Consider the following 27439-nt stretch of genomic DNA (forward strand, 5'->3'; position numbering starts at 1 on the left):
GTACAGAAACTGCTAACTTCTCTGGGGTACATCATAAACGAAAAGAAATCACATCATGTACCCTGCCAACAAATTGTATTCCTGGGAGCAAACTTGAACACAACTTACCAGATGGCTTTTCTCACGCCAGAAAAATAAGTTCATTTGACAGCCTACTTCAAACTACTGGCCACAAAGACCCAGCTATCTGAAAGGAAAATACTGCAAGCCCTGGGGTTCATAGCCTCCTGCATTCTACTAATCCCATATGCAAGACTGCATATGAGGAAACTACAATGGTATCTAAAAAGCATATGGTGTCAACATTTTCAGGATCTAGAAGCAAGGATTCCTATCATTCCTTGACTACAGATAGAGTTCCTTTGGTGGGCAGACGCCTGTCACCAAAACAAGGGACTGTCTTGCATGGGGGGTCACTTGGCAGGGAAGTGCATTCAGGGCAAATGGATCCCAAGTCAAATACACCTGCACATCAATCAGAAAGAAGTGTTAGCTGTACAGAATGCTCTGACAGCCTTCAAGGACCACATCCTTCCAGGGCAATTAATGGTAAAGACAGACAACACCACTGTTATATGGTACATAAACAAGCAGAGGGGAATCCACTCATACCCTCTCTGCAGACTAGCCATGGCTCTGTGGAACACAGCCTTGAGCTACCAAGTGTACCTACAGGCTCAATTCCTGCCAGGAAAGCTAAACACACTGGCAGATGACCTAAGCAGAAATCTCATGGACCCACACGAGTGGAAACTGGAACCAAAGATATTCAACATGTTGAGAAAGAAATGGGGGAGCCCAGATGTAGACTGTTTGCCTCCTCCCAAAACTACCAATTGGAACAATTCTGCACAAGAACTCCCCACAAACAAGCTTGGAAAGTGGATGCCCTGTCCTTCACCTGGAAAAAAGCTATCAGTTTATGCCTTTTCCCCTCTGCCTCTCTTCTCCAGTGTACTTCTAAAGATCAAACATGACAAACCAAGGACGATACTGATTGCACCAGACTGGCCACGCCAACACTGGTACCCCCTTTTGCACAGTGTGTTACTGCTAGCACCATGGCACCTGCCTCAGACCCCTGTCCTGTTGTCCCAACAGGAGGGTCAGATTCTGCACCCACAGCTTCAAACCCTGAACCTGGCAGCCTGACTAATTACCTAATCTCTCTGTTACCATCCCTCAATAAGCAAGTGTTGGATGTCATTTTGGAGGCAAGGAGGGCCTAGTACCAGAAAATCCTATGCTGAAAAGTGGAAAAGATTCTGTTCCCTGAACCAAGCTCAGGGGATGGGCACAGCAACACCCAATTTACATCAGATTCTTCAATACCTAACTGAGATGCTGCACAAGGGCCTTTCCTTTTCCTCCATCAAAATTCATGCCTCAGCCATTTCAGCCCATTACAACACAGAACCCACCCCTCTTCTCTCATCCACTGCTGAAGCAGTTCCTCAGAGGGGCCAAGGACTTAAGACCACCCAGCAGAGCCCTTACTCCAGCCTAGGACCTTAGCTTTGTATTGGAAAAACTCACTCTACCTCCTTTTGAGCCAGCTGCAAATGCAGAGTTGAAATTCCTTTCTTGGAAAACAGACTTCCTTTTAGCCATCACTTTAGCAAGAAGGGTGTCTGAATTACAGGCCCTCATGGCAGTGGAGCCTTTCATCATTTTTCATGCAGCTAGGGTGTCCCTCAGGACCAATCCCTCCTTCATGCCCAAGGTGGTATCCATTGTGGCCCTTAATCAGTCCATTCATTTGCCAACCTTCTTTTCTAATCCACAGAACAAAGGGAGCACAGACAACTTAGATTTTATTTGTACAGGACTAAACCTCTCAGGAAATCTGAACAACTGCTAGTTTCATTTGCTGCAGGGGCAGAGGGGAAGGCCATTTCAAAGCAAACCATTTCTAAACGGATAGGCCATTGCATTCATTTTTGCTATAAGCACCATGGAAAACCTACCCCACAGGGGAATAGACCAGATTCAACCAGGGCTGCATCTACCTCTACAGCCTTTCTCAGAGGTGTCCCTACCAGGGACATCCTAGAAGCTGCTACCTGGAGTTCTGTACATACCTTCACCAAGTATTACCATTTACCAATTTTCTCTAAATCCAGAGCTGGCTTTGCCACTGCAGTCTTGCAGGGCCTTATATCTGGTCCTAATGCTGTCTAATTTCTTCCTCCCATCCTTAGCTTTGGGAAGCTACCCAAATGTGATGACTGCAAAAGTGAAACATGAAGAACATAGTACAGTTGTGTACACTTACCATAAATGTAGATGTTCGAGTATCTTCACTGTTGCAGTCCTAGTTACCCTCCCTCCATCCCCCTGACTTCTGTTGGCTATACCTCTATCCTTGCTTACTATGTTTAAAGCTTTTTGGTGTATTTGTTTTTTTGTTGGAGGTGTAACCTTATATATATATATATATATATATATATATATATATATATATATATACATAATTGCTTCCCATTATGGGCGCACCTGACATCTGGGGCAAAAAACACTGATGTAATGGCGTCGGCTGCATGCTTTATACCTCTGACTACCTGACGTCATGGAAGATGAGACAGCAACCAATGCAGGACCCAAGACTTTGTTAATCAGGCTGACTGAGGGCTACTGCAAGAAGATAACCCAAATGTGATGACTGCAACAGTGAATACACACGAACATCTACATTTATGGTAAGTATACACAACTGTACTTTACCATGACTGTTCTGATTATTCCACTAATTCTGTTGACCTCTTCCAACATGGCTTTCACACTGATTACCTCAAATTCTTCTAGGGATTCTTATTGCACAGGATTTATTTTATACAATAAGCTTTCTTTACAGGAAAGTCTCTAAACTACATGAAGAATTTTCTGTAAACATACTGAATATCAACTATACAAGTGAGTTGGCTACAGCTCGGAAGTACTATATAAGGATAATCATTGTCTGCATACTGTTTTCTCCATAGTACAGTCCAGGCTTTGTTTTTATTCTATGGTTGTGTCTTTCTCACAGATTGAAGTGTTATTTTAGGCAATCATCTATGACTTTCAGACATGTCTAAACATGTTTGCACAGAAAATTATCATTTTACCTTAGTTTAAGAGCTGTCTGGAACAGTGATTTTAGTTATTTACTGCAGCTTATCTATAGGCTCATAGGAGGTTATTAGGCTAGTGGTCCTAGAGCCTTTACAAGCCTAGCTATGTTAATCCCAAATATCCCCACTTGTTCTTTTTTGCGTGGTTCGCAGAACAAATTTATGAACAGAGCAGGTCTGTGATCAACACAGGCTACCCCTCTCCATGAGGGGCGTGGGTGCTACCCCATGGGCTAATTTTCAGTCTCCCATCCAATTATCTAGGTTGCATTTGAATAAGGTCAGTGAGGAGTTCTGTTTTACATGAATAGGGAGTCTATTCCAGAGAAACTGCAGTCTATGGGAGACATAGCTGTCTCTCCAGCATGATCTGTTAATGTCATAAGCTAGGTTGAGATCCCTAGAGCAAGTGACTCTTGAGCCATTTGATTTGCAGATGTGCAGCTTTTCTGTTAGGGAAAGGATGGAGATTGCCCTAGAGGCCAGACACAAGTCACCACTCAGTTGCCTATAAGATACAGAATAAAGTGACAGGGCTTTCAGCCTGTCCATATAGGCCATGGTTTGGAGTTCCTGTATTTTCTTAGTGAGAAACCTCTGAGGTCTGTCCAGCTGCTGCAAGTGATTGGTGAGGTACATGCAGAAGGGTGCATTATACTCTATTAGTGGTCTGATGAGAGTTGACTACAGTGCAGTTGTGACATCTCTTGACCTGGATGCTATGCCCTTGCTTATGAGGTGTACTACATATAAGGCTTCCTAACCACTGTGGAAACTCAGTGGCCAAAGTTCAGATTGCTATCAACCTGTGTTCCCAAGTCTTGCACTACTGGTTTGGAACTCAGAGGCGTGCTGTCAGTATTGTAATTTGTAGGGAATTCCATTTTGCCAAAGGGAATAATAGTAATGATGCATTTGTTTGCATTTGGTTTGACCATGGCTTTGGCACCAATCTTTTGTTTGTGTTGGCCCTTCTTATAATACATTGACATTGTTGGGGGACTTGATGATTGCTCACAGTTTGCATCATCAGTGAACTTGGTGAGCCAAAGGCTGACTACTTTGGCCTGGACTTCTGAGAAATAGATGCCAACCAGTAAGGGTCCCAGCACAGACCCCCCCTCCCCGTGGTACTCGACTGGTAACTGGTCTACTGGTGGAGGTGGAGTCACCAGTTTTGACAGAGTGAACAGGCTACCCATCTAGGAACATGAGGCTTAATCCCTATATGGGAAAGTTTCTCAGTGATGCCAGAGTGGGTAATTGTGTCGAAAACCTTGGTAAGATCGAGATAGGCTGTGTGCAGTCTTACCTTCATCTGTAGCTTTGGTGACATTCTCATACCAGGTTTAATAAGCATGTTCTACTCTTAATGAAGCCAAACTTGGTTAGGTCCAGCGTTTGGTGGTTGCCTATGCCCTTGTTGATGAGGTCCACAATAATTCTTTCTGTGGCCTTGCAGATGAGGCTGGTTAGTCTTATGGGTCTCTAGTTCCCAGGGTCCATTGATGGCCCCCCTTTGTGCAGGGGAATTACTGTTGCTGTTCTCCATTCTGCAGGAACATAGCCAGTTCTCAAGCTATGATTAAAGAGAATACCAAGTGGGTCCACTAGGTCTTGTTTTAAATTGTTTATTGAACAACCTGGGATATTATCTGGTCCCACTGAGGTCATGTTTTTGGCCTTGGTGAGCGCAGAGATGACCTGTTCTCTAGAGATACTAGGCAGAGAACTGGTGTCAGGTATGCTTTAGGATATGGTAGGTGGGGATGGGAAGGTGAAGTGTGTGCTGAATCTGTCAGCTAGCAGGTTGGTAATATCTTCTGGTGTAGTATGAGTGATCCCATTTACAATCAGTTTGGCACATAGCTGGGCATTCCCTTTTAGACTTCGGATGTAGTTAAAGAATGCTGTATGATTATCTTTGGCTGGGGATGTGATTTTAGTTTTGTAATTTGCTTTAGAAGACTTTACAAGATTTCTGACTTTTCTGTTTAGGCTGGGGGGAGAACTCTTTCTCTGCAGCGTGATATTCCTCTTGCTTTTGGACAACAGTTTCTTCCTCTTCTTATATAATCGGTTTATATCTGAAGTCCACCATAGTGGCTTGTCTTTACGGGAAGACCTGGTTTTGTTCCAGTCAGGTACACCAGAGTTTATCCAGTCACTTAAGTGTTTGTACAGGGCATTTGCATGCACTTCTGCATAGTGATCATTGGTGTCTGTGATTGTGGGTGGTATTAAGCTTTTTATACCATTGCTTAGTATGCTGTAGTTAGCTTTGGTGAAGCTTTTTATAATTTTTGTTCCTGTAAGGGTATCTGTTCCAGTGGTAACTTCAAATAAGACTGATTTGTGGTCTAACTTAACCAGGGAGGACACTGAGCATGGGGAAGTACAGCGACCACCCCCCCATGTTGGTGAGTACTATGTCCACAACATTAGAACCCCTAGTGGGGGTGCAGACTATTTGTTCTAGAGCATTTGTGTTGACAAGGTCCTGGAACCTCTGGGTGAGTGTGTTTTCATGGGTCTGTATTACGACGCCGAAAATCTTGTACAGCGAACACCACTTCATTGACATGTATTCAGCGAAATTCACTTCCGAGATTCACTGAATACTTAAAGGGCAAACAAATACTTGCCCCACAACCCAATGGAAATATATCTAGCCAAACCAAACCCACCCATGTAGGTGGCTGTGCCCCCCCATACCTCCCTAATTAAATATACCAACTCCGAGATTGCACTACAGTGAAGAAAAGGGCAAAATTGTGTAGCTGGCCAACTACATCTTTGCTCTGTAAGTATTCAGTGAATCGCAGAAGTGAATTTTGCCAAATGTGTTGACAATGTGGTGTTTGCTGTAAAGTTTTTTTAGCAATGTAACGTAGATGCTGTTGTCGCTTATGTATGTCCCCAGTCTATGGAAAGATAGTTGAAATCTTCCATGACTAAGGTGTTGGGCTGTATGGCAAGGGATTCCAGTAAATTGAGGTAGGTGGTGAGCTTATCCTGGTTCATGGTGGAGGATCTGTTGCTAGCAATGATGTAGTATGGTACTTTCCCAATAGTTAATTGGACAAGGAGAAGTTTGAGCGAGTCATGCTTTTTGACCAGTCTTGAAGTGTATTTGGTTTTAATGAAGATAGATATACCGCCACCTTTGGTTCCTTCATGCTCCTTTTGAGATGTGAATGTGTAGAAGACATTTGTAACCTTGCATGGCCGGGGTTCTCTCAGCAGCCTTGAACCATGTCTCAGTAACTGCACAGATGTCAGCATCCTCCAAGGTGAGGAGTGCTTCCAGGGAGTGCAGTTTTGTGTTTAAACTCCTAGCATTAAGCAGCATGACCTGAGTTTGTCTCGATTAGATTTTGTTACATTGGAAAATTTGTTGTTTTGACATTACCTAAAAAGACACTATGGGGAGGCAAGGCCCTTTGTCTCTAGCAAAGCAACGAGGTCTGCCTACCATATCCTCCCAGGCTGACAGATACTGGATCCTCCTGGACTGACACCAGAAGCTGAGCCAAATGTTGAAGTCAATCATTTTTTGTTTATATTGTGGCATCATCCTGGTTGAGGGTAGGATACTGCTTAGGGCTGTCATATGTATCATATGTTTAAATACATCTCAGAAAAGTAGTCTTATTATGTAATTGTCATCCATTAGAATTGAACAGTATAATGTTGCATCCTTTTTTTATCAGTAGCCGTTTCCCAGTACAACAGAAGCAAGCAAAACTGCAAAAGTATCACACCCTGTTTTCAAATTTGTTGCATAAAATTCACGTTGACTACTTAAATGTCCATTTGGTAAGTACTCTGGCACAAAAGACCTTTTCAAAGCCTGGAATATTAGTATCTTTAGAGCCATTCTCGTATATTATTTTGAATCAGTGGTCTCAAATTTTGCTGTCTTCTTTGATATATTGTCTGATGTTGTCCTTTTCATTCCTCATCAATGTGTAGGTACTGGATCTGACTCGGCCGCATGCACTAGTCTTCGGACCAACTTTTGAGCTCCTCCCTCTACCTATAATGCCCTAATGAGCCAACAATACCTCAGATCTCATTTGCTGCCATCTCACACAGACATGGATCCCTCTCTGAGTTTTACATTGGATAGTGTTTTTGCAGCTTTTTCCAGCTTTTTTCATAAGTAGTTATCCTTTTGCTCTTTTTCTACAGTACTGGTATCTCCTCCCTCTCCTATCTTTTCTAATACATGAGTTTTACTCCGATCACTACCTTTATAAATTTATGCCTTTATAACTTTTTTCATACTAGTTGGTAGCCTGTAATGTACTATAGCTGGTATGTATCTTTTTCTAGCTAAGTTATCTACCCTTTAGAGGGCATTCTTCCCCTTTATTCTCCAAAGAACTTTTTTTTTCAATATGGCTAAAAAGGTAAACTAACAGGATTTAAAAAAGTGCACTTCCTGTGGGCATACGATTCTCAATTCTGATGCCCACAGGGAGTGTCTACTGCCTTGGAGCAGTGCACCTCAACTCTAGCTGCTCCATTTGTGCTGCATTTAATTCAAGAGCTTTAAGTGACAGGCACAATAAGTTAGTTCTTAAGGGTTTGCTTTCTCCTCCTTCTGCTGCAGGGGCTCAAATCCCTTGGCAAATATGTGAAGTCCTCTTTGGAGCCCAAGGAATCTCATAAGAGATCCTGCACACATTCTCCAAAGTATGCTACTTCAGTTCTTTCATCATCGGAGCCACCTCAAAAAATCCAGAAAACATTTTATCCAATATCATCGGATCATAAGAAAAAACACTTTGATTCCACGCCTTCAGATCTGATTGTCATTCCATCAAAATCTCCTTGAATCCACTCACCCAAGTTCACAATTGAACCATTGTCTCCTTAGATGCATTCTCCTTTTCTTCAGGGGATGCTGAGGAGCATATCTAGACCACAATTGAACAACTCGTCCATTAGGTCCTTTAGAAGTCTGTCAGAAGCCGACCTGGACAGGATGATGAGTAAATTACTTGGCACTCAGATTCAGATGGGCATTGCCCTGGCTCTGTCTACCATAGGATCTGTGAGCCTCCTGTCCACTTCACATATTGTTATATATCCTTCTCTGATCCATGCACCAGTTTTGCAGCCCTTGGATCTGGGAACCCCAAGAGTGTCAATGTCAGATCTGAAGACAACTAGATCTTTGACTTTAATGGCCTCCCTGACTAGTTCTGCTCCGGTTCCATTGGATAGGGATGAGACTCGGAGCCGAAGCATTGGAGCTTGATCCGGGGGTTTGGATCCACTCTGATGTTATCGGACCCATCCTTGCCACTCAGACCCTTGGTGTTGGACTGCTCAGGTCCAACTCCACCCTCTAGGCATGGATCTGGGCAGGGTCAGGGCCTGGCAGTCCCAGTGTCATCCCACTGAAGAGGTTCCTCAAAAGAGAACATGCAAAAGGAGACACCTAGATCCCCCTATAGAATCTCTCGCAAATGATACTGATTTTGACAAAGGTGAAGGGTCCCACCCAGATCTCCACAGGATGGCGTCTAATACGGAGATATTCTGGAAGTTCTTAAACAAAAAGGTGGATGATCTTTAGATACCCCTTCCCCAGAGAAGTCAGTTTTTCTGGAAGCTTTTGTTTCCAGCCCGTCTATATCCTGGGTGATTCCCCTGGCGGATGCACTTGTCAATTTAATCTCCCACTGGGGATGGAAAGAACCAGACTCTGTTTAACCAGTTCTCTGACACCCAGTGAAACTTTTGGCACCTCCAAAGGACAGATGTCATTGGAGCAAAGGAGTCCCTGTTGATGCTATGGTTGTGGCGGCAGCCACAAAAAGGGAGCTAGCAGAGCAGAGTTCCTCTGTCCATCCTCCTAATAGAGAGAGTACAGTGAGTTGCACAGGTCTGGAGAGCATATATTTGCTTCAGCAACCTTTGCTTTAAGGTCTCTGAATTATTTAGTGCATTTTACAAGATTACAGAGGGATTTGACCAAGGAACTCTTCAAATCCCTCTTGGAGTCCATGTCTGTAGAGAACTACAAGAGGTCCTGTTCACAGCTGACTACTCTTTTATCCATTTCCAATGCATCCATAAGGTTAATATCTGCTGTAGGGGGTAACTCACAGTTGGATGGTTCAAGCATAGTTAGAAGACATGGCTGAATGCTATTATGCAGCTTTGTGGAGCCTTTCAAGATTTTCATCAGTGCTCACTTTGACGGAGTATCTCTGTTTGGCCCTTCCGTAAAAAAAAAAAATGCTTTCCTTGAGTGAACAAGAGGGAAAGATCCTGTCTGCCATAGGGATACACTTTTCTACCCTTCAATGATCCTTTTCACAGAATCAAAGAGGAGGTAAGAAGATGTGGTTCCATAAATACCAGGGACCTTTCCGGGATTCATGCTGGAACAATGTCTCCAGAGGCAGAGGAGGAAGTTCAAATGGAAGATGCTGCCCTCACAGCAAAAGAGGCTCGCAAAACCAGGATTTCTGTGGTTCTTTTTTGGGTAGACTCTTTCAGCACTTCTGAAGGGTTGCCCAACTGCCCCCCTCAGAAGGCAGTCTGGAGGATGCTTGTCTTTGCACCCCAATGCTTCGGCTTGAATAACAAAAGATTCTTGGGTGCTACAAATAGTATCCAGAGGTTATTTCATACCTTTTTCCCAGACTCTCCCAAACGAAAGGAGAAAGCTTCCTTGTGTCCCACCCAGTCAAGGAGAAGCTACAGCTTAGGAGATTGAAAAGCTTCTAGACAAAAGCATCATCCAGTAGGTCCGACTAGACCAAAGGGGATTCGAAACTTAGGGTTCTTTTTAGTGCCAAACAAGACAGGGGACCTGAGACCAATTTTAGATCTAAGCTGCCAGAACCAAATTGTGAAGAAGTCAAAGTTCCAAATGGTCACGGTTCATTCAATTCTACCCTTTTTAACCAAGGACGATTGGATGTGCTCAATCACTCTTCAGGATGCTTACTATCATATCACATCAGTTCTAGAGATTTCTGTGCCATCGGCTGGGAGCCAATTACTATCAGTTCAGAGCACTGCCCTTTGGTATCACCACAGCCCCGAGAGTGTTTATCAAGTGTACGTCAATGGTAGCAGCTCACCTGAGATTCCTAGGATTCCAAGTGTTTCCATATCTAGATGATTGACTCCTCACTGCCCCAACCCCCAACCAAGCATCTCTTACTGCAGTCCAGGGACTATTGTTCCAACTTTGCCAAAAACTAGGCATTTCAGTCAATACCTCCAAATGTCATCTACAACCTGTACAGAGCCTGGAGTTCATAAGTACCCATTTGAACACAACAAGTCAATCCTCACAGGTTTAGTTTGCTGTTACTGTTTGATTAGGTCATTGAATTGCAGTTAATCTGAGCTTGATTGTTCCTAGGTACATCTTGTACATCTCCTTAGGGGAAGCAAGATCAGTGTGACGTGATTCATTCTCATTTAATCATGCAAGTCCATAGCTTAGAGTGCCAAGGTAGAGTTATGGAGGCCACAATGGGGCATTTAATTTCTTTCTGTGCAACATATCTGTGTAATATAATTGTAAATATTTTTGCAGACCACTTCTATTAATTTTGAAGGCAGGTGTATTTGTTAATCTGATTCACTATTGCCATTTTTATTCATTCCTCAATGAATGGGTCTCTGATTCAACCTTGAATCAGGCTCAGCTGCATTTATTCCAGACTCTTGGATCTGACTCTCGAGCTCCTCCCTTTACCCACAATGCCCCACACCCTTGTATTACCTCAGATCTAGTTTGCTGCTCTTATGGTTTGGAAGTGGATCGCTCTGTCTCGAGCTCTGGGCTTATTTATATTTGTGAATAAAAGTAGAATTGGTTTCCTTATTAAACCTTTTTTCTGTCAATTATAGTACTGTCCTGTATAGCCCTATCCTCTCTTTATTCATTTTTTGTATGCATTTATAAAATTTTCTGTTCCTGCCCGCTGCTATTGGGTATATGTCATTCTATTCTCATGTTACAGTATTCATAACTGTAGGGAGGTTGCTGCCTACAGCACCAAACATCCGGCCAGTATATCAAAGTCTTAGGATCAGGGGTACATGCTACGTTGCTTGTCAGGGCCATAAACCAATGTTGGCTATAAACGTGATGTCTGCACATACCCCCTACAGAACTTTTCTGCCACAGTGATGTACGGACCTCCGATCGCCAGCTCCGGGAATCAGTTTGTTCGGCTGTCCGATACAAAGAAGTACCCTTTTGGGTATTTTGTTACCTTTCTTATAGCTTTTCAAATGTACATGTCAGCTAGGAAGGGGAAATATGCTTGAGGAAGACAAATTCCATATAAGGACACACATGATCATTGCTTATTCAGTTTAGGTGAAGGCCACGATCGTACGTCTTGCGACATCTGCAAGTCTTTTATACCAAAAATGCTTAGTAGCCATCTGGCTAGCTTAAAACTTTATTTAGAAAACAAGAGGCTGTGGTGTCTAGCATTAGGCATGGAGGGTGAGGTAGGTACCTCCGATGAGCCGCCTCAGAAGAAGGCCAAGAAAGTTAGGCCTGATGCCCATGCTGCACCTCAGGAGTCCGGTGAGACTCTCAAGGTGGATGATAGCCAAGGGTCCCACTGGACGCCCATTTCACAGCTAGAACTGGGAACCGTGGTGGAAGCCGGTTTAGCAGAAATGCAGAGTACATCCCCTGAGGTTGTTCAGCCATCAGCCCCTAATGGTGAGGGGGAACCATGGCTCGTGATGTCTGAGAGGCCTACTCCAGCTTTTCCATCTTCCCAGGTGTCGGCTTCTAAACTGATGCATCCTTCTACTCCTCTAAAGAGAAAACAGAAATTAAAACATAGAGACCATGGAGAAGCTGAACTAGCTCCTGGATGGGAAGTTTTTTTTTCCAGGCCCTCCAGTCTAAGGTACCACATCCAGCCCCTACACCTGTACAGGCCTTACAGGATTCAGAAGAAGAACTCTCTTCCTCTGATGAATCACTTACTTATTGTTCCCATATTGAATCCCCCAATGACTTCATTACCTCTGAGCAGGAGGAGGACACTATTAGTCCTGAATCTCCAGGGGAAGAATTCTCCTTTGGGGACACCATTTCTCTTATGAGAGAACACTTTAAGTGGCAGGCCTCAGATGTTTCTGAAACAAAAGAGATGCATTGAATTACTGCAGATGGACCAGCCATCTCCATCTGCAGTTCCTACCCTGCTTCCAGCCTTTCATGATGCCTTTCTGGCTGCATCCCAGACCCCTGACTGTCAGTGCCCAGCTTCCAAATGTCCAGATAGATTTTATAAAGCTCCCCAGGATACGCAATTCTTATTCAAGAACCCCCCTGCAGACCTTGCTATCATAGCAGTGTCAGCCGATAAATCATCCAGACAACTGCCTTCCTCCTCTGTTTCCCACTGACAAGGACCACAGATTTATGGCTAGACTAGGGAAGAAAGTGTATACTTATTCCACTCTGGCTATCAGGGCCCTAAATTATCAAACTCACATGGCTAGGTTTGTTTTAGATACCCTATCAAAAGCCTCTGCAGAGATACCAGATGTGCCAGACTCACCTACCAAGTCATGGGTCTATATTACATATCCGAACACTTAAATGATCAAATCGCTAAAGATCAACCTTCAACATTCAAATGTTTGAATACGTAATAAAATAAAAAAAATAAAAAAATAAAAGAAAAAGGAAAGGGTTTAAGCAGGGGGGGCAAGCCCCCCTGCACCCCCCACGTGATGGGCTGTGCCCTCCACACCCCCCGCTACTTAAATATACCAACTCCGAGATCGCACTTCAGTGCGCTACAGTGCAGAAATGGGAAATTTCCCATTCCCTACACTGTAGCATGATCTTGGAGTTGGTATATTTAAGTAGCGGGGGGGCTTGCCCCCCTGCTTACACCCTTTAGTTTTTTTTTTTGTTTTTAATTTTTATTCATATTTGAACATTTAAATGTTCAATCGCTAAAGGTCGATCTTTAGCGATTCAAACATTTAAGCGTTCGGATATGTAATATAGACCCCAAGTCACAACTCTCTGCCCTGCTCTCTACCACCTCTCAGGTGATCGGGCACTCCAAGTGCAGTTATGATGCAGTAGTGGCATCCTCCAAATCTGCAGCCTCAGGGTCTGTCCTGAGAAGATATTCTTGAGTGTGGCTACAGCCCCTTCCCATGGATGTTCAAACCAAATTGCTGAATGCACCACTTGATAGTAAGGCCCTTTTTGGTGCAGCTTTTGCAGAGCTCCTTAAATCCATACAGGAAAAGGGAAAGGAGTTACAAAATTTGAAACATTTGTTAGTTTCTCCTATTCCTAGGTATCGTAGGAACTATCCTCAAAGGACCACCTTTGTTAGGAGGCAATCATCTCAGTCTAATGCCCCACAGGCTAAGGGACGAAGGCAATCTAGGAAGCTCTCCACCCTAGACAACCTTCCGCTTCACTCCAACTCCCTTTCGAAGGCAGCATGACCAGGACAGAGCCCCTCCACTGTGACTCAAACCCATTACCCAACTCCACTCTCTTATCCCTCCTCCTCACCCTTTCCCTACCCCCCCCTGGTGGAAAATAACCTCAGAGGCTTGAGTCCTTTCCATCATCCAAAAAAGATACTTTATGATTTGGTAGACACTCCATCCTTTTCAGGGGATACCCCAACCGCCTACAGGTCAGCTTCATCTTCCCCCCCAATTTTGGATCAGCTTCAAGCTCAGGGCACCATAGAAAGAGTACCTCAGGAAGAGACAAACAGGGGGTTTTACTCCAGGATGTTTTTGGTTCCAAGAAAAGATGGCTGTTGGAGACTAATACTGGATTTGTCTGTCCTAAGTCTATTCCTCAAGGTGCCTACCTTCAAAATGCTCACCTTGCATCACCTCCTACCCTTCATCCCCCAACAAGCCTTCATGGTATCCCTTATTCTGACGGCTGCATACCTTCATATTCCTATTCACCCCAGCTACAGGAAGTTCCTATGCTTTTCCATCAGTTCCTTGAATTTTCAGTTGCCTGCATTGCCATTTGGGCTCTCAACAGCCCCCCAGAGTATTCGCAAAGTGCCTAGCTCCAGTTATGGCCCACTGCAGAGTGCAGGGCATTCGAATATACCCATACCTAGACAACCTCTTGATACTTCACCAGGATTGACACACCCTCAATCACCACCTATGCATGGTGTCCAATACCCTGGCAAACCTAGGGTTCACTGTGAATCAGGAAAAATCTCACCTGACACCCACCCAAGACCTGGTTTTCTTGAGGTGCAGGATAAAAACAGACCAGATGGCAGTCTTCATTCCTTGTCAGAAAGTAGAAGCTATTGTACATTACATCCAAACATTCCTCTCTTTCCAAACCTTATCAGCCAGGGAATTCCTGAGGGTCCTAGACCACATGGCATCCTTTATACCCATGCTCCCCTTAGCAAGGCTGCATATGAGGAAGTTTCAGTGGGTGTTGAAGAGTCGGTGGAACCAATATTCACACCCTCTGGATATTCCTCTACCTCTCCTTCCATGCCTGAAAAAAGAGCTGCAATGTTGGATTGCAACTATATGCCTCAATCAGGGTATATCTTTGCAGATTTCCCCACCCTCACAACAAATCTTCACAGGTGCTTCAGACCTGGATTGTGGAGCAGTCCTGCAAAACCACAACAAACAAAACAAAGTTCAGGGAGAGTGGTCCTCCCTCAGGCAAAGAGACCACATCAGTATCAAAGAGATGAGGGCCCTTCTCCTAGTATTGCAAACATTCCACCAAATTCTCCTACCAGGCACACTGAAAGTTGTCACAGACAATATGACCGTCCTGTGGTATATCAACAAGTAGGGGGGATCCACATCCATAGGATTGGAAGGGTGGACGCCTTCTCTTTTTCTTGGGTGGGGATGTATCTTTATGCCCTTCCCTCTTCACACTGATTCAAAAAGTCCTTCTAAAGATTTCAGAGGGACAAACCAAAAATCCTGCTGGTGACTCCCTTTTGACCAAGACAGCATTGGTTTCCTCTTCTTCACCTACTAGCCAAGGGCAGTCACCACAGGTTACCCCACTGATTCGACCTACTGACACAAGACAGGTGGTCACTCATACACCCTCAGGTGCTCAACCTTAGACTCACTCTGTGGATGATAGAGTTCTGATCCCCTTCAAACATCTATATTCAGAGGATGTACTCAATGCCCTGCAGGAGGCCAGGAAACCCAGTACCAGGAGAAATTATGTGTCAAAATGGAAAGGATTCTACAGGTGGTGTCAAAAGAAAAAACTGAAGCCCTTTCTTATTCCTGTATCTATGGTCCTTTCTTACTTGTGTGAGCTTCCACATTTGGGACTGACTTACTCTTCTGCTAAGGTACACTTGTCAGCCATTTCTGCCCGTCTCCCTTTGGTACCTCCCTTGGCATCTAGATTAGAGGTAAAACTATTCTTAAGAGGGGGTCCTCCATATCAGACCCCCTCATAAACTGAAACCGCCTTCATGGGACCTTAATTTTGTCCTTGAAAAGCTCACACTGCCTCCTTTTGAATCAGCCCACTCAACATCACTGAAACTATGTACTTGGAAAACAGTTCTGCTGGTAGCCCTCACATTCGCCAGGAGGGACTCAGAAATTCAAGCCCTGATGGCTAACCGTCCTTACCTCATCTTCCATAAGGACAGGGTCTCCCTCAGGACTAACCCTTCCTTCATGCCTAAAGTGTTTAATGAGCTGTCCTTGAATCAAGCCATTAACCTCCCCGTTTTCTTCCCTCAACCTTAAAATTCCTCTGAAAGAACCCTACATTCCTTGGATGTTCATAGACAACTTAGGTATTACCTGGACAAGACCAAATCCATTAGAAAGTCTGACCAGCTGTTTGTCTCCTTTCACCAAAGGCCTTGGGGAAGGCAGTCTCTGAACAGACTCTATCATGGATTTCTAAAGCTATCTCTGCCTGTTATTCCTTTTCATGGAAATGATTTAACTGCCAGTGTGAGAGTGCATTCTACTAGGGCAGCTGTCTCTTCAGCAGCCTTTTTCAGGGGGTGGACTATGCTTCCATACTGGAAGCAGCCACCTGGTCCTCATTCCATATCTTTATCAAGCACTGCAAGCTAGACTTGGTCTCTATAGCCAGAACTGGGTTTGCTAGGACAATTTTACAGGGTCTCATAAACTAGGCCATGCAACTTACCCCCCATGCTCATACCTAAAGCTTGGGTACTCTCCATACAGTTATGAATACTGCAACATGAGAATAGAAGGACATAGTATAGTTGTGTAAGAACTTACCATAACCTTAGATGTCCTTCTCTTCCATGTTGCAGTATTCAGTCCCCCATGTTGCAGTATTCAGTCCCCCCCAACCCCCTCTTACACTGCTTTTCCATCTGGAGTGACTTTCCCTACTTTCTCTCCATCCAAACAAGCCACTGCAATAGGCACATATATTTATTAGGGCCCTTTGGCCTGATGGCATATGTGGGTCTGAAAACCTTCCTTTTCTATGCTTCCCAGGGGTACTACTGTATGCGGCAATTATTTCTGAAGGGGGTACATAGCCAATGTTGGTTTATGGCCCTAATAAGCAGTGTAGCATGCATCCTTGATCCTAATACTTTGGTATACTGGCTGGATGTCCATTGCTGCAGGCAGTAACCTCCCTACATTTATGAATACTGCAACATGGAAGAGAAGGACATTTAAGATTATGGAAAGTTCTTAAACAACTATTCCTTTTCTGTACCATTGTTGGCATTTCTTTATCCCTTACCCATCTTTAGGGTAATTCTTTAGTACTATTGCTGGTATTATTCTTATCTTTTTTTTTCTGTTACCTATTAAACAAACAAAAACAATATATATCTCCTTTTCTTTATAACATTTTTTAAGGTGGCTGAAAAGCCAACAGGATTTAAAAGTGTGCTTCTTGTGGGCATATGATTCCCAACTCTGATGGGCCATAGGGGGTGGGTCTACTGCTTAGGAGCAACTCACCTTGAATCCCCCTGTGAAAATTTTGCGGATTTCAACTTTCAGGCCCTAAGTGACCATCAGAACAAATTAGATTTAAAGGGTTTGCTACCTGCTTCTGCTTCTTCCTCTTCAGCTTCTTTCTTAGGGCGCAAACCCCTATCAAGAAATCCATATTGACTACAGAGCCCAGGGAGCATAAAAAATGCTGTCTTGTCCGGTCTCTTAAATCTGCTCCTGGATTAGAGCTGCCTGACAAGCTACCTAAAAGTTCAGATCTGACTTCTTCGTATCCGACATCTGGGGATGTCAAAGTCTCCTTGACACTGAAGTCCCAGGTTCTCTCCTGAGCCTGTTTACCTTTGGCTTCCATCTGCATTCTTGCAGGAGACACCCAAGGGAGTGCTCCTTCTGTAGCTGCTCTGAAGCAGATGCAGATAGGATGATGAGGAAGTTCCTCGAGCTAGATGGGAGTTTTACTGTCTCTTTCTCCCATTGGATCCATGAGCTTTCAACCCATATCCCATTCTATTATCTCTTCTTCTTTGAACTGTCCAGTGATTTTTTGAGCCCTTGGATCTGAGGATCCCGAGAGTCAAATTGAGTCTGAAGAGAGCTTCTTCTTTGACTCTGGTGTCCCTGACTCATTTGGTTCCAATCCCCTTACAGCCGGATGACTCTTGGAGACGAAGGGTCAGTGCTAGTTCCGGAGTGATGTCTTTGACTCTGAGGTTTTTGAAGCCATCGCTTTCCCTTGTAGCCTTGGTGTTAGACAGAGAGAGTCTGACTCCTCCCTCATGGTAGGAGCCCAGGCAAAGTCAGAGCTTGGCAGCATCTGGAGTTTCAGCTCCAGTGAAGCTTGCAACAGCTTCTCCCAGTCCTTCTACTTTCAGGGTGGTAGCAGGGCTTTCTCTCAGCTGAGACTACATTCTACTCTTGCATCTCCGGATCCTACCTCCACACCACCTTTGGATCTGACTTGAGCCTCTTAACACTATCCCTCAGGGACAGGCATGAGCTTCCAGGCAGTTCCTGCACAGAACCTTCCCCTATATTACGATACCTTCCAGATCATCTCACTGAGGAGGTCCCCCAGAAGAGATTGTGTAAAAGGAAGCACATAGATTCCCCTCAGGAATCTTTAATCAAAGATACTGACTTCGATGAAGCAGAGTGGTCCCCAGGATCTCCACCAGAAGACAGCTTCATTTGGAGACATTCTGGAGATCCTTTGCCAGAAAGGTGGATGGTCTTCTAAACTCCCTTCCCAGGAGGAGTTGGTGTTCCTAGAAGCCTTCCAGTCTGGCCCATCTACATCTTGGGTTACCCCTCCAGCAGACAGCCTTAGAGATCTTGTGCCTTGCTGAGCAAGGAAGGAGCCAGATACCTTAAAACCAATTCCATGACAAGTTTCTTGGTCCATCCAAGGGCAGACTTCATTGGAGTAAGAACGTTCCTGTGGATGCCTTGGTTGTGGTGGTAGCCACTAAAAGGGATCTAGATGAAAAAAGCTGTTCTGTTCATCCTCCTAATTGACAGTCCAGGGTGATGGACAAGTTTGTAAAGCATGTTTATACCTCAGCGACCTTTGCTTTATGTTTGATCAACTACCTGGCACATTTTACCAGCTTGCAGAGAGAGACCTGATAAAGGCACTTTCTCAATCTGTTCCAGGGTAAAGGAACTTAAACATTTTTCTTTGCAGCTGGCCACCCTTCAATTGGTTTCCACTGCATCCATAAGGTCAATTTATCATGCAGCAGAAGGTGCCTCATGAGTGGCAGGTTCAGGCATAGCTATTAGGAAACATGCCTGGATGTGTTTGTGTGACTTTGCAGAGCCGTTTAAGTCTTCTTTCTACAATGCTCCCTTTGATGGATCTTCTCTGTTTGGCCCCATAGTTTGGATGAAAGAAAGACCTTGTCTGCTGTGGGAATCCATTTTTCCTACCCCACAGAGATTCCTTCTGTAGGAATCAGTGCTGAGGTAAAAAGATGTGGTTCTGAAAGTCACAAGGATCTTTTCAGGAGTCATGAGGGGAAACTTCTCCCAGAGTCATGGGGGAAAGTGCCAACCTAAGATGCCACTCTTGTGGAAGAGGAGGCCTGCAAAACCAACAGTTTTAAGAATCTTTTTCTGATAGACCCTTTCAGCGCTGCTGAAGGGGTGCCCAACTGGTTTTCTCTGGAGGCAGATGGGAGTTGCTTGACTTTGCACCTAGAAAACTGGGCATTTTATCACAAAAGACACTTGGGTGCAAAAGTTTATATGCAGAGGATATTTCATTCCCTTTCTGTGAATCTTGCTATCCAAATCGCAAAATCTCCCCACTGTTCTACCCAATCAGTGGGAGTTAGCAGCCCTAGAAGTTCAAAAGTTGCTAAACAAAGGAGTCATCCAAGAGGTCTCATCAGACCAGGGGATTCATAACTTACTCAAGGTTCTTTTTAGTGCTAAAGAAAATGGGAGGACCTGAGGCTCATTCTGGATCTCAGCAATTTAACTCAGTTTGTAAAGGACTCCAAGTTCCAGATGGTTATGGTTCAGTCCATTTTACTTCTACAGAAGGACGACTAGATGTGCTTTATAGAGCTCCAAGATGGATACTATCACATCAAAATGAACAGATGCTTCTGGAGATATCTGCACTTTTGGTTGGGGGCCAGTCATTACCAATTCAGAGCCCTGCCCTTTGGTTTCACCATAGCCCCCAGGGTGTTCACCAAATACATGTCAGTGTTAGCAGCTCATCTCAGACTACTCGGATTTAGAATGTTTCCCTGTTTAAACAACTGGCTCCTCAACTCCCCAATCAGGCATCTCCTCAAAAAGGCCAGGAATTACTCCAATTATGTTAGTGTCTAGGGATCACAGTCAGTTGTGCCACATCCCATCTGCAACTAGTTCAAGTCTTGAAGTTTATAGGATCTCACCTGGATACCACCAGTCAGCTGGCCTTCTTCCACAAAACAGAGTTTAGTCCTTAAGACTTCACATTAGAAAGATAATTTCACACCCTTCTCCCCCAGCATAACTGGTTATTCAGGCCTTGCAGCTACTACCTTACTACCAGCTGCTCATTTCCACATGTGAGTTCTTCAGTGGGCTCTAGCAGTTTAATGGTCATTTCTTCAACAGCCTCTTTCCCATCCTATAAAACTTTCTCGGGTTTGCAGGGACTCCCTACTTTGGTGGATCAAGTCCAACAAAGCTTGTCAGGTTTGTTCCTTTGTATTCCCACCCCATTGTGACCATGAATGTCTCCCAGTTGGGGTGGGGTGTTTCTTAGGTCAGACTGTCCAAGTGGCATGTGTTCCCCAGAAGATACCAATTTGCATATCAGTGTCCTAGAGATGAGGGTGGTCCTCCTACCACTGTTGACTTTTCAGAAGTTCCTCTCTCTAGGGACAATTACTATCCAAACAGACAATATGTCGGTGGTTTGGTACATCAATAAACAGGGGGAACCCTGTCCTACCCTCTTTGTCGAAAAGCAGTAAGATTGTGGCAGCGGGTGATCTTCAACCACTTTCTTCAAGCAACACACACATACTGGCGAAATCCAACATGCTAGCCAACAAACTGAGCAGGAGGATTCTGATGCTTCATGAGTGGTCTCTCAATCAAGCTGTGGCAGAGAGAATCTTCCATAGATGGGGTTCACCTTGCTGTGATCTCTTTGCCTCTCCCCTCAACAACAAGTGCTGCAGGTTCTTTGCCCTAATCCCCCCTCAGGAATAGTCACCGAGAGATGCTGTAATCCATGTTTGGCCTCTGGTCTCTTTTGTGCTTATCTCCCTTTGTCCCTGATCCCCAAATTTCTTCAGAAAGCATTCCAGTTGAAGAGTAAGGTTATCCTCATTGCCCCCTTTTGGTCTTGTCAAGTGTATTTCCCCCTCCTTTGGTCTCATCTCCTGTGACCTCCTTGGCCACTGAATCTTTCTCCAGATCTGATCACTCACCTCACATTCCAATGATGGCTAGAAAGCCCAGGCTTTCTTCTCCAGTTTGCCACATTCTGTTATCAGCTCAAAAAGCAAAATATATGCAAAAATATATAAAAGTAAATGGAAGAAATTTTCTTATTGGGCTTATCAGAGAAAATTGGATCCTTTTACTACACCTGTCCATGCTGTTTTGTATTTCCTTGCTTCAGTTTTTCAAGAAAGAGCTAGTTTTTCCACCATCAAATTTCAACTAAAAGCCATTTCCAGTTATCACTGGAGATTATTCTTTCCCCCTAGCCTCTTCTACATTATGCAAAGTCTTCCTTAAAGGAACTTTTTTTGCATCGACCTCCAATTAAAGATCTTACACCACCCTGGGACCTTACACTTTTATTGCAGCATTTGACTCAGCCTCCCTCTGAGCCTTCAGCCAAGTTTGATCTCAAGTTTCTGCCTTGCAAGACAATCTTTCTAGTGGCCATCACTTCAGCTAGGCTAGTTTCTGTACTCCAAGCACTCCCTGCAAAGTCACCTTACTTAATTTTCCATAAGGATAGTCACTTTCTGTACTAATCCATCCTTTCTGCTCAAAATAAGCTCTGAGGTGCACATCAACCAAGTGATCAATTTACCTTTGTTCTTTCCAAAGTTTTCTAATAAAGACGAATACATGCTTCACCTTTTAGATGTGCATAGGCAGCCTTGTTTTTATCTTCATAGTATGAAGAGTTTTAGAAAAACTGCCTAGTTGTTCACATCTTTTACCCCCAGTAGATTGGGAAAACCAATCTGTAAGGTTACTTTAGCCAAATGGTTAACAGATTGCATTCCATATGTTTATTCTCAATGAGGTTTGCCTTTGCCAAGACCTCCAAAAGGTCATTCCACTAGATCCATGGCTACTTAATCTGCTTTCTGGGCAAGAGCGTCTATTGATGATATCTGCACTGCAGCCACTTGGTCCAATGCTCATACTTTTATTGCTCATTACAAATTGGATCTGATTTCCAGAGGCTGATCTGTGTTTGTTTCTGCAGTACTCAAGAACATCTTTCCATGATGGCCACCCAAGGTTATCATAGCTGGGGATTCTGTCCCATTTTTATGAGGAGTGAATGAAAATGACAACCTCAGATTTAAAAGTTATGTACTGACCATAACTATCCATCTGTGTTGTTCATTTTCATTCTTCCTCAACTTCCCCCATCCTTTGCCGTCTCCTTTTGGTTTGGGAGTGGCCTGATAAAAATATTGGAACCACTGTTCCTGTTTGAGCCCCTTTTCTGTCTTTATTCTTTATATGGGCTATAACCTGTTTTTTCTGATAAACTAGCAAACTCCGTCTGAGGTAATACAGGGGGTGTGGGGAATTATGGATAGTGGGAGGAGCTCGAGAGTCCAATCCAGGAGTCTGGTAGAAATGCGACCAAGCCGAATCCACGACCGGATCCGAGACTCATTCCTTGAGGAAGAATGAGAATGAAATACACAGATGCATAGTTATGGTGAGTATATAACTTTTAATTTTGTAATTTTGATGTTTTTTTTTCTTTTCTTTTTAGGTTAGGATCCACTCAGCTGAAAATTTTCACGTGTCAGTATTGTAATAAAATATTTAAATTTAAGCACTCCCTTCAAGCTCATCTGAGAATCCATACCAATGAAAAACCATACAAATGTACTTTGTGCAGTTATGCCAGCGCTATCAAGGCTAACCTTAATGTTCACATGCGGAAACACACTGGAGAAAAGTTCAGCTGTGAGTACTGTACATTCACCTGTCTTAGCAAAGGACACCTAAAAGTTCATATTGAAAGAGTTCACAACAAAGTTAAACAACACTGCCGTTTTTGCAAGAAAAAGTATTCGGACATCAAAAACTTGCTCAAACACATTCGAGAAACCCATGATATGCAGGACAAGAAAGTGACAGAAGTGTATAATGAACTTCGTTTAATGACAAGAGAAGGTAAACGCCAGCTGCTTTATGACTGTCATGTATGTGAACGTAAGTTTAAAAATGAACTGGATCGAGACAGACATATGTTTGTCCATGGAGACAAGAGACCTTTTGCTTGTGAATTGTGCGGTCATGGAGCTACCAAGTACCAAGCTTTAGAACTGCATGTGCGAAAGCATCCTTTTGTTTATGTCTGTTTGGTGTGTACAGTGACCTTTGTTAGTTCAGTAAGGCTCAAGAAACACATAAAAGAGATGCATGGAGCCCTGGAAGTGGAATCTGTTTTTAATGATTCCCTTAATCAAAGTTACTGTCTTCTAGAACTAGGAGATGACATTCAGCCAGAAGCACTAGGGGAAGAACGAATAAAGCTTGTCACAGACATTACTCTTTTAGACACCGTCATGAAAACTGAACAGGCACTTTGTATGACTGAATTAGCAAAAAACATTAATAATACTTCTCCTGATCTGAACAAAGAGGGGGAAAAAGTAACTCAGACAGAGCACTTAAAACTTCAGGAACTTTCTTCTTTGCGAGATGTTGAAAACCAGCCATCAAAAACATCTTTCTTGTTAGGTCCAGCATTATCAAAATGTGTGCAGGTAGATGCCGGACATGAGGGTATGTGTGATGTTTTTGTTCAGACAGCTGATCCTCCTACAGATAAGGGTGTGGCTGTTGATTGGTTGAAGGACATGTCTTCTATCTCTGGCCAAACAGAACTTTCAGAAGAAAATCAGAATGCACAACAAACTAATGCAGGGAGTGCAGAAACTACAAGTGTTGCAACATTCTTGTCCAAAAACAACTCTTTAAGCCATGATACCATGGCTACTGATTGTCAGCCTGACTCTTTAATCAATTCTGTTACTTCTAGTAATACAGATTCTACCAAGACTGTAAATCAAAAAGTAACATCTGATATTCAAGAAACGCAAGATCAGTGTGCAGTATCTACTATGCCAAATGATACCCCTCCTAATTTATTTTCTAGTAACCAGGAAAGACCAACTGCTTTTATGCAAATTTTGCATAACTTAAATAAGAGATGCATGAATACCAGTCTTTTTGAAAAGATCAAGAAAGTTTATGGAGACCTGGAATGTGAATATTGTGGTAAGAATTTGTATGTATTAGATTCTTCTTGTACTTTACAACTTGGGTATAATCCTGGAGCCTAGGGTTTATAATGCTGATTAATTTTATTTATTTAATTCTTTCTGATTGTGTTAAATATACAAAGAAGGGTAAATCATCTGTTTTCTTGTCGAATTAACCTTTTTTTTTTTTTTTTTAATATCCTGTAGCTGTTTGTCTAAACCATTGAGTAAGCTGAGTAGAAACTGATTCTGTAGTGTTATATTTATATTCCAAGAGGAAATCCAAGACACAGATGTCTGCATCCAAGCAGCACATTGGTTTATGAAGTTTATTTAATGAGCTATGATTTAGCATGAAAAAGCATTTTGGTTAAGAGCAATGCTATAGATTGAGGATATATATTTATATATCCATCATCATCATCATCAGCCCCCTTTTCCCCATTTTTTTTACATGGGGTCGGGGTATCGTGTTAACTGTCAGCAGCTCTCTCCATTCAGTGCCACACTCCTGCATTCTTCAACACTCATGCCTGACTGTCGCAGATCTTCTTTCACACAATTCATCCACCTCTTTGCTGGATGTCCTCACTTCCTCTTTCTTTCTTCCTGTCTGTCCCAAATCTTCCTCACCAGATCATTTGCTTTTCTACACGTGCCCAAACCACTGTAGTCTGTTCTCTTTGATCTCTTCTGCAATTGGAGCTACTTTGGCTTCTGCTCATGTCCTCATTTCTTCGTTTGTCCCACAGTCCCACAGTGTGCATCCTACCACCTTTCTCAGGCACTTCATTTCTATCACCTCTAGCTTCTTCAACTGTTCTGCCTTTACTGCCCAGCTTTCTGTACCATACAGTAATACTGGTCGCACCACTGTCTTGTACACCTTACTTTTCAGTTTCTTTGGCATTCTTCTGTCATAGACTGCACTATGCGAGTTGGCTGCAGCCCCTCTGATTCTAGCTTTGACCTTTTCATTCAGACTACCTTTCTCCTCAACCACCCCTCCCAGATACCCGAAGCTGTTTACCTGTTCCACTATCTTCCTTTCTATCTCTATTCTAAGCTTCCTCTGATTTCCCCAATTTGCTGCCATTACCACCATCTTATCTGTGGTTAGTTTCATCCCATGTGCCTTCAGATTTGCATTCCATTCTCTTATCCTTTGCTGAAGTTCTAGCTCAGAGTCTGCCTGTACTGCCACATCGTCTGCATACAGCAGCTTTATTGATCTGTCCCCTTCAACCTGTTTGCTAATGTAGCTCATCACCTGTATGAACAGCAGTGCACTCAGAGCTGAACCCTGCTGTACAGCAGTGAGCTCAGAGCTGAACCCTGCTGTACACCCACACCCACTAGGAACCCCTCTCTGAGACCGAACACTGTTCGTACTTGAGTCACTGGGTCCTTGTACATAGACTGCAGTAATTCTACCAATGTTTCTGGGACTTCAAACCACCGCAGTACTGCCCAGATCAGCTTTCTTGGGGCCTTGTCATATGCTATCTCCAAGTCTAGGAATGCCCAGTTGGACCCTCTCTTCATCTCAAGTATCTATCGAGTCATTTGTGCTGCATCCTGATCTGAATCCGAACTGCTCATCTCCCATCTTACATTCTACTGTTTATCCATTTATCAATCATCCTCTCCAGAACTTTCATGCAGTGTGGTAGGAATTTGATGCCTCTGTACTGCTCACAGTTGTGGATGTCCCATTTGTTCTTGTACTCTGGCATGCGTATGGTTATTCTCCAGTCATCTGAGATACGCCTTTCTCTTCACACTGCTATTAGTACCCTCAGGAGCCATTTCTCCCCTATCTCACCCAGTATCTTTATCATATCTGCTGTGACCTCATCTAAGCCTGCTGCTTTCCCTGACTTCATCTTCCTTAGTGGTCCTTACTTCTTCTAAGGTGGGCTCCTCTTCTCTCATCATAGGCTGTTTCTGGGGCAGTACAGCTTCTGTGGGGTTTTCTTCTTTCATAAGCTGCTGGAGAGACTCCTTCCATCTGCCTTTGATGTCCTGTGGACTGGTGAGCAGATTGTTGCTGGAATCCCTTATGAAGGGTGTCCGACTATCTTTATCTTTCTGTCTTGGTCTTGCAACCTGATATAGTTTCTTTGTGCCCCTTACTGAGTCACATTCAAGAAGTTGGTAGAGTGCCTCCGATGCCCTATTGTTTGCTATTGCAACTTCTTTCTTAGCTTCTTTGTTCACCAACCAGTAGTCCTTCCTAGCCTGGTCAGTCTTTTCTATCTCCCACTTCTTCCTGCACTCCTCCTTTCTTTTGATGACTTCCTGGACTTCTACATTCCACCACCAGGTTTCCTTATGTACCTTATTTCCATACCTGGCTCGGCCACATATCTTTTCTGTAGTCCTAACACATACTGTTTTTAGGTGCTGCCACTCTTCTTCAACTCCACCTATTTCCTCCTCTTCTTGGGGTGCTAGAGTCCTGAGTAATTCCTTGAACTGCTGTACTTTCTCTCCAGTCAACTTCCAGGTCTTCAGCCTGGTCTTTGTTGACCTTAGAGCTTTCTCTGAACACTGCTTGCAGCTGATTGTGGCAACTAGTGGTTTATGCTGTGGGCCGACTGTTTCACAGGGGATGACCTTGCAATTATGGATTCTAACCTAGTGCTTTTTCCTTAATAGGAGGAAGTCTACCTGAGTTGCATGCTGGCTACTTTTGTATGTGATCTTGTGACTGTCTCTCTTTCTGAACCATGTGTTGGCTACTATCAAGCCATTTGCCAGTCAGAAGTCTAGAATGGCTTCTCTTTCTTTATTCCTGTTGTCCCACCCATGTGGACTAAGGCAGTCCTCATATCCTGCTCTCTGTCCCAATATGTGCATTCAAGTCACCCATTATTAACACCAATTCATGTTGTCCTGTTTTATCTAGTAGGTCCTGCAATTGCTGTCTGAATGCACTCTTTTCCTCACTATCACAACCCTGCTGTGGGGCATAGGCTGAGATTATGAATACTGCCCTGTCATTACACTGGAGTCTGATTGTCATGAGTCTGTCATTAATTCAGATATCCCTCACTGCCTTCTGAAGCCACAGTCTCACCACAGTTCCTACACCATTTCTAGCCTGTCCCCCACCTGAGTAGTAGAGTCTGGATCCCTAGCCAATTGGCTTTGCTGCACTGCCCTTCCATCTCGTCTTTTGGCTACTTATGATGTCCAGCCTCCTCCGCACCATCTTGTCATCCACTTCCAAGCTGCATCTTGTCACTGAAGCTACATTAAGCATAGCAATTCTCAGTTCATGTTTGGCAGGTTGGTTGGTTTTGCTTCCAGCTTTCACTCAACAGAGCTATCCCA

At 43.7% G+C, this 27439-nt stretch overlaps 1 protein-coding gene across 1 annotated transcript in view; it reads left to right on the top strand.

Moving 5' to 3' along the window:
* ZFAT (zinc finger and AT-hook domain containing) overlaps positions 1-27439 on the top strand; it is a 1471085-nt gene that overhangs the window by 426940 nt on the left and 1016706 nt on the right. The window contains exon 6 of the mRNA XM_044067201.1: positions 22600-24116. Within this exon, the coding sequence (XP_043923136.1) occupies positions 22600-24116 (1517 nt within the window). The remainder of the gene's footprint in view (positions 1-22599; positions 24117-27439) is intronic.

The sequence above is a fragment of the Protopterus annectens genome, chromosome 3.part1 (genome assembly GCF_019279795.1).
Source record: "Protopterus annectens isolate FY-2018-M chromosome 3.part1, PAN1.0, whole genome shotgun sequence".
Lineage (NCBI taxonomy): Eukaryota > Metazoa > Chordata > Ceratodontiformes > Protopteridae > Protopterus > Protopterus annectens.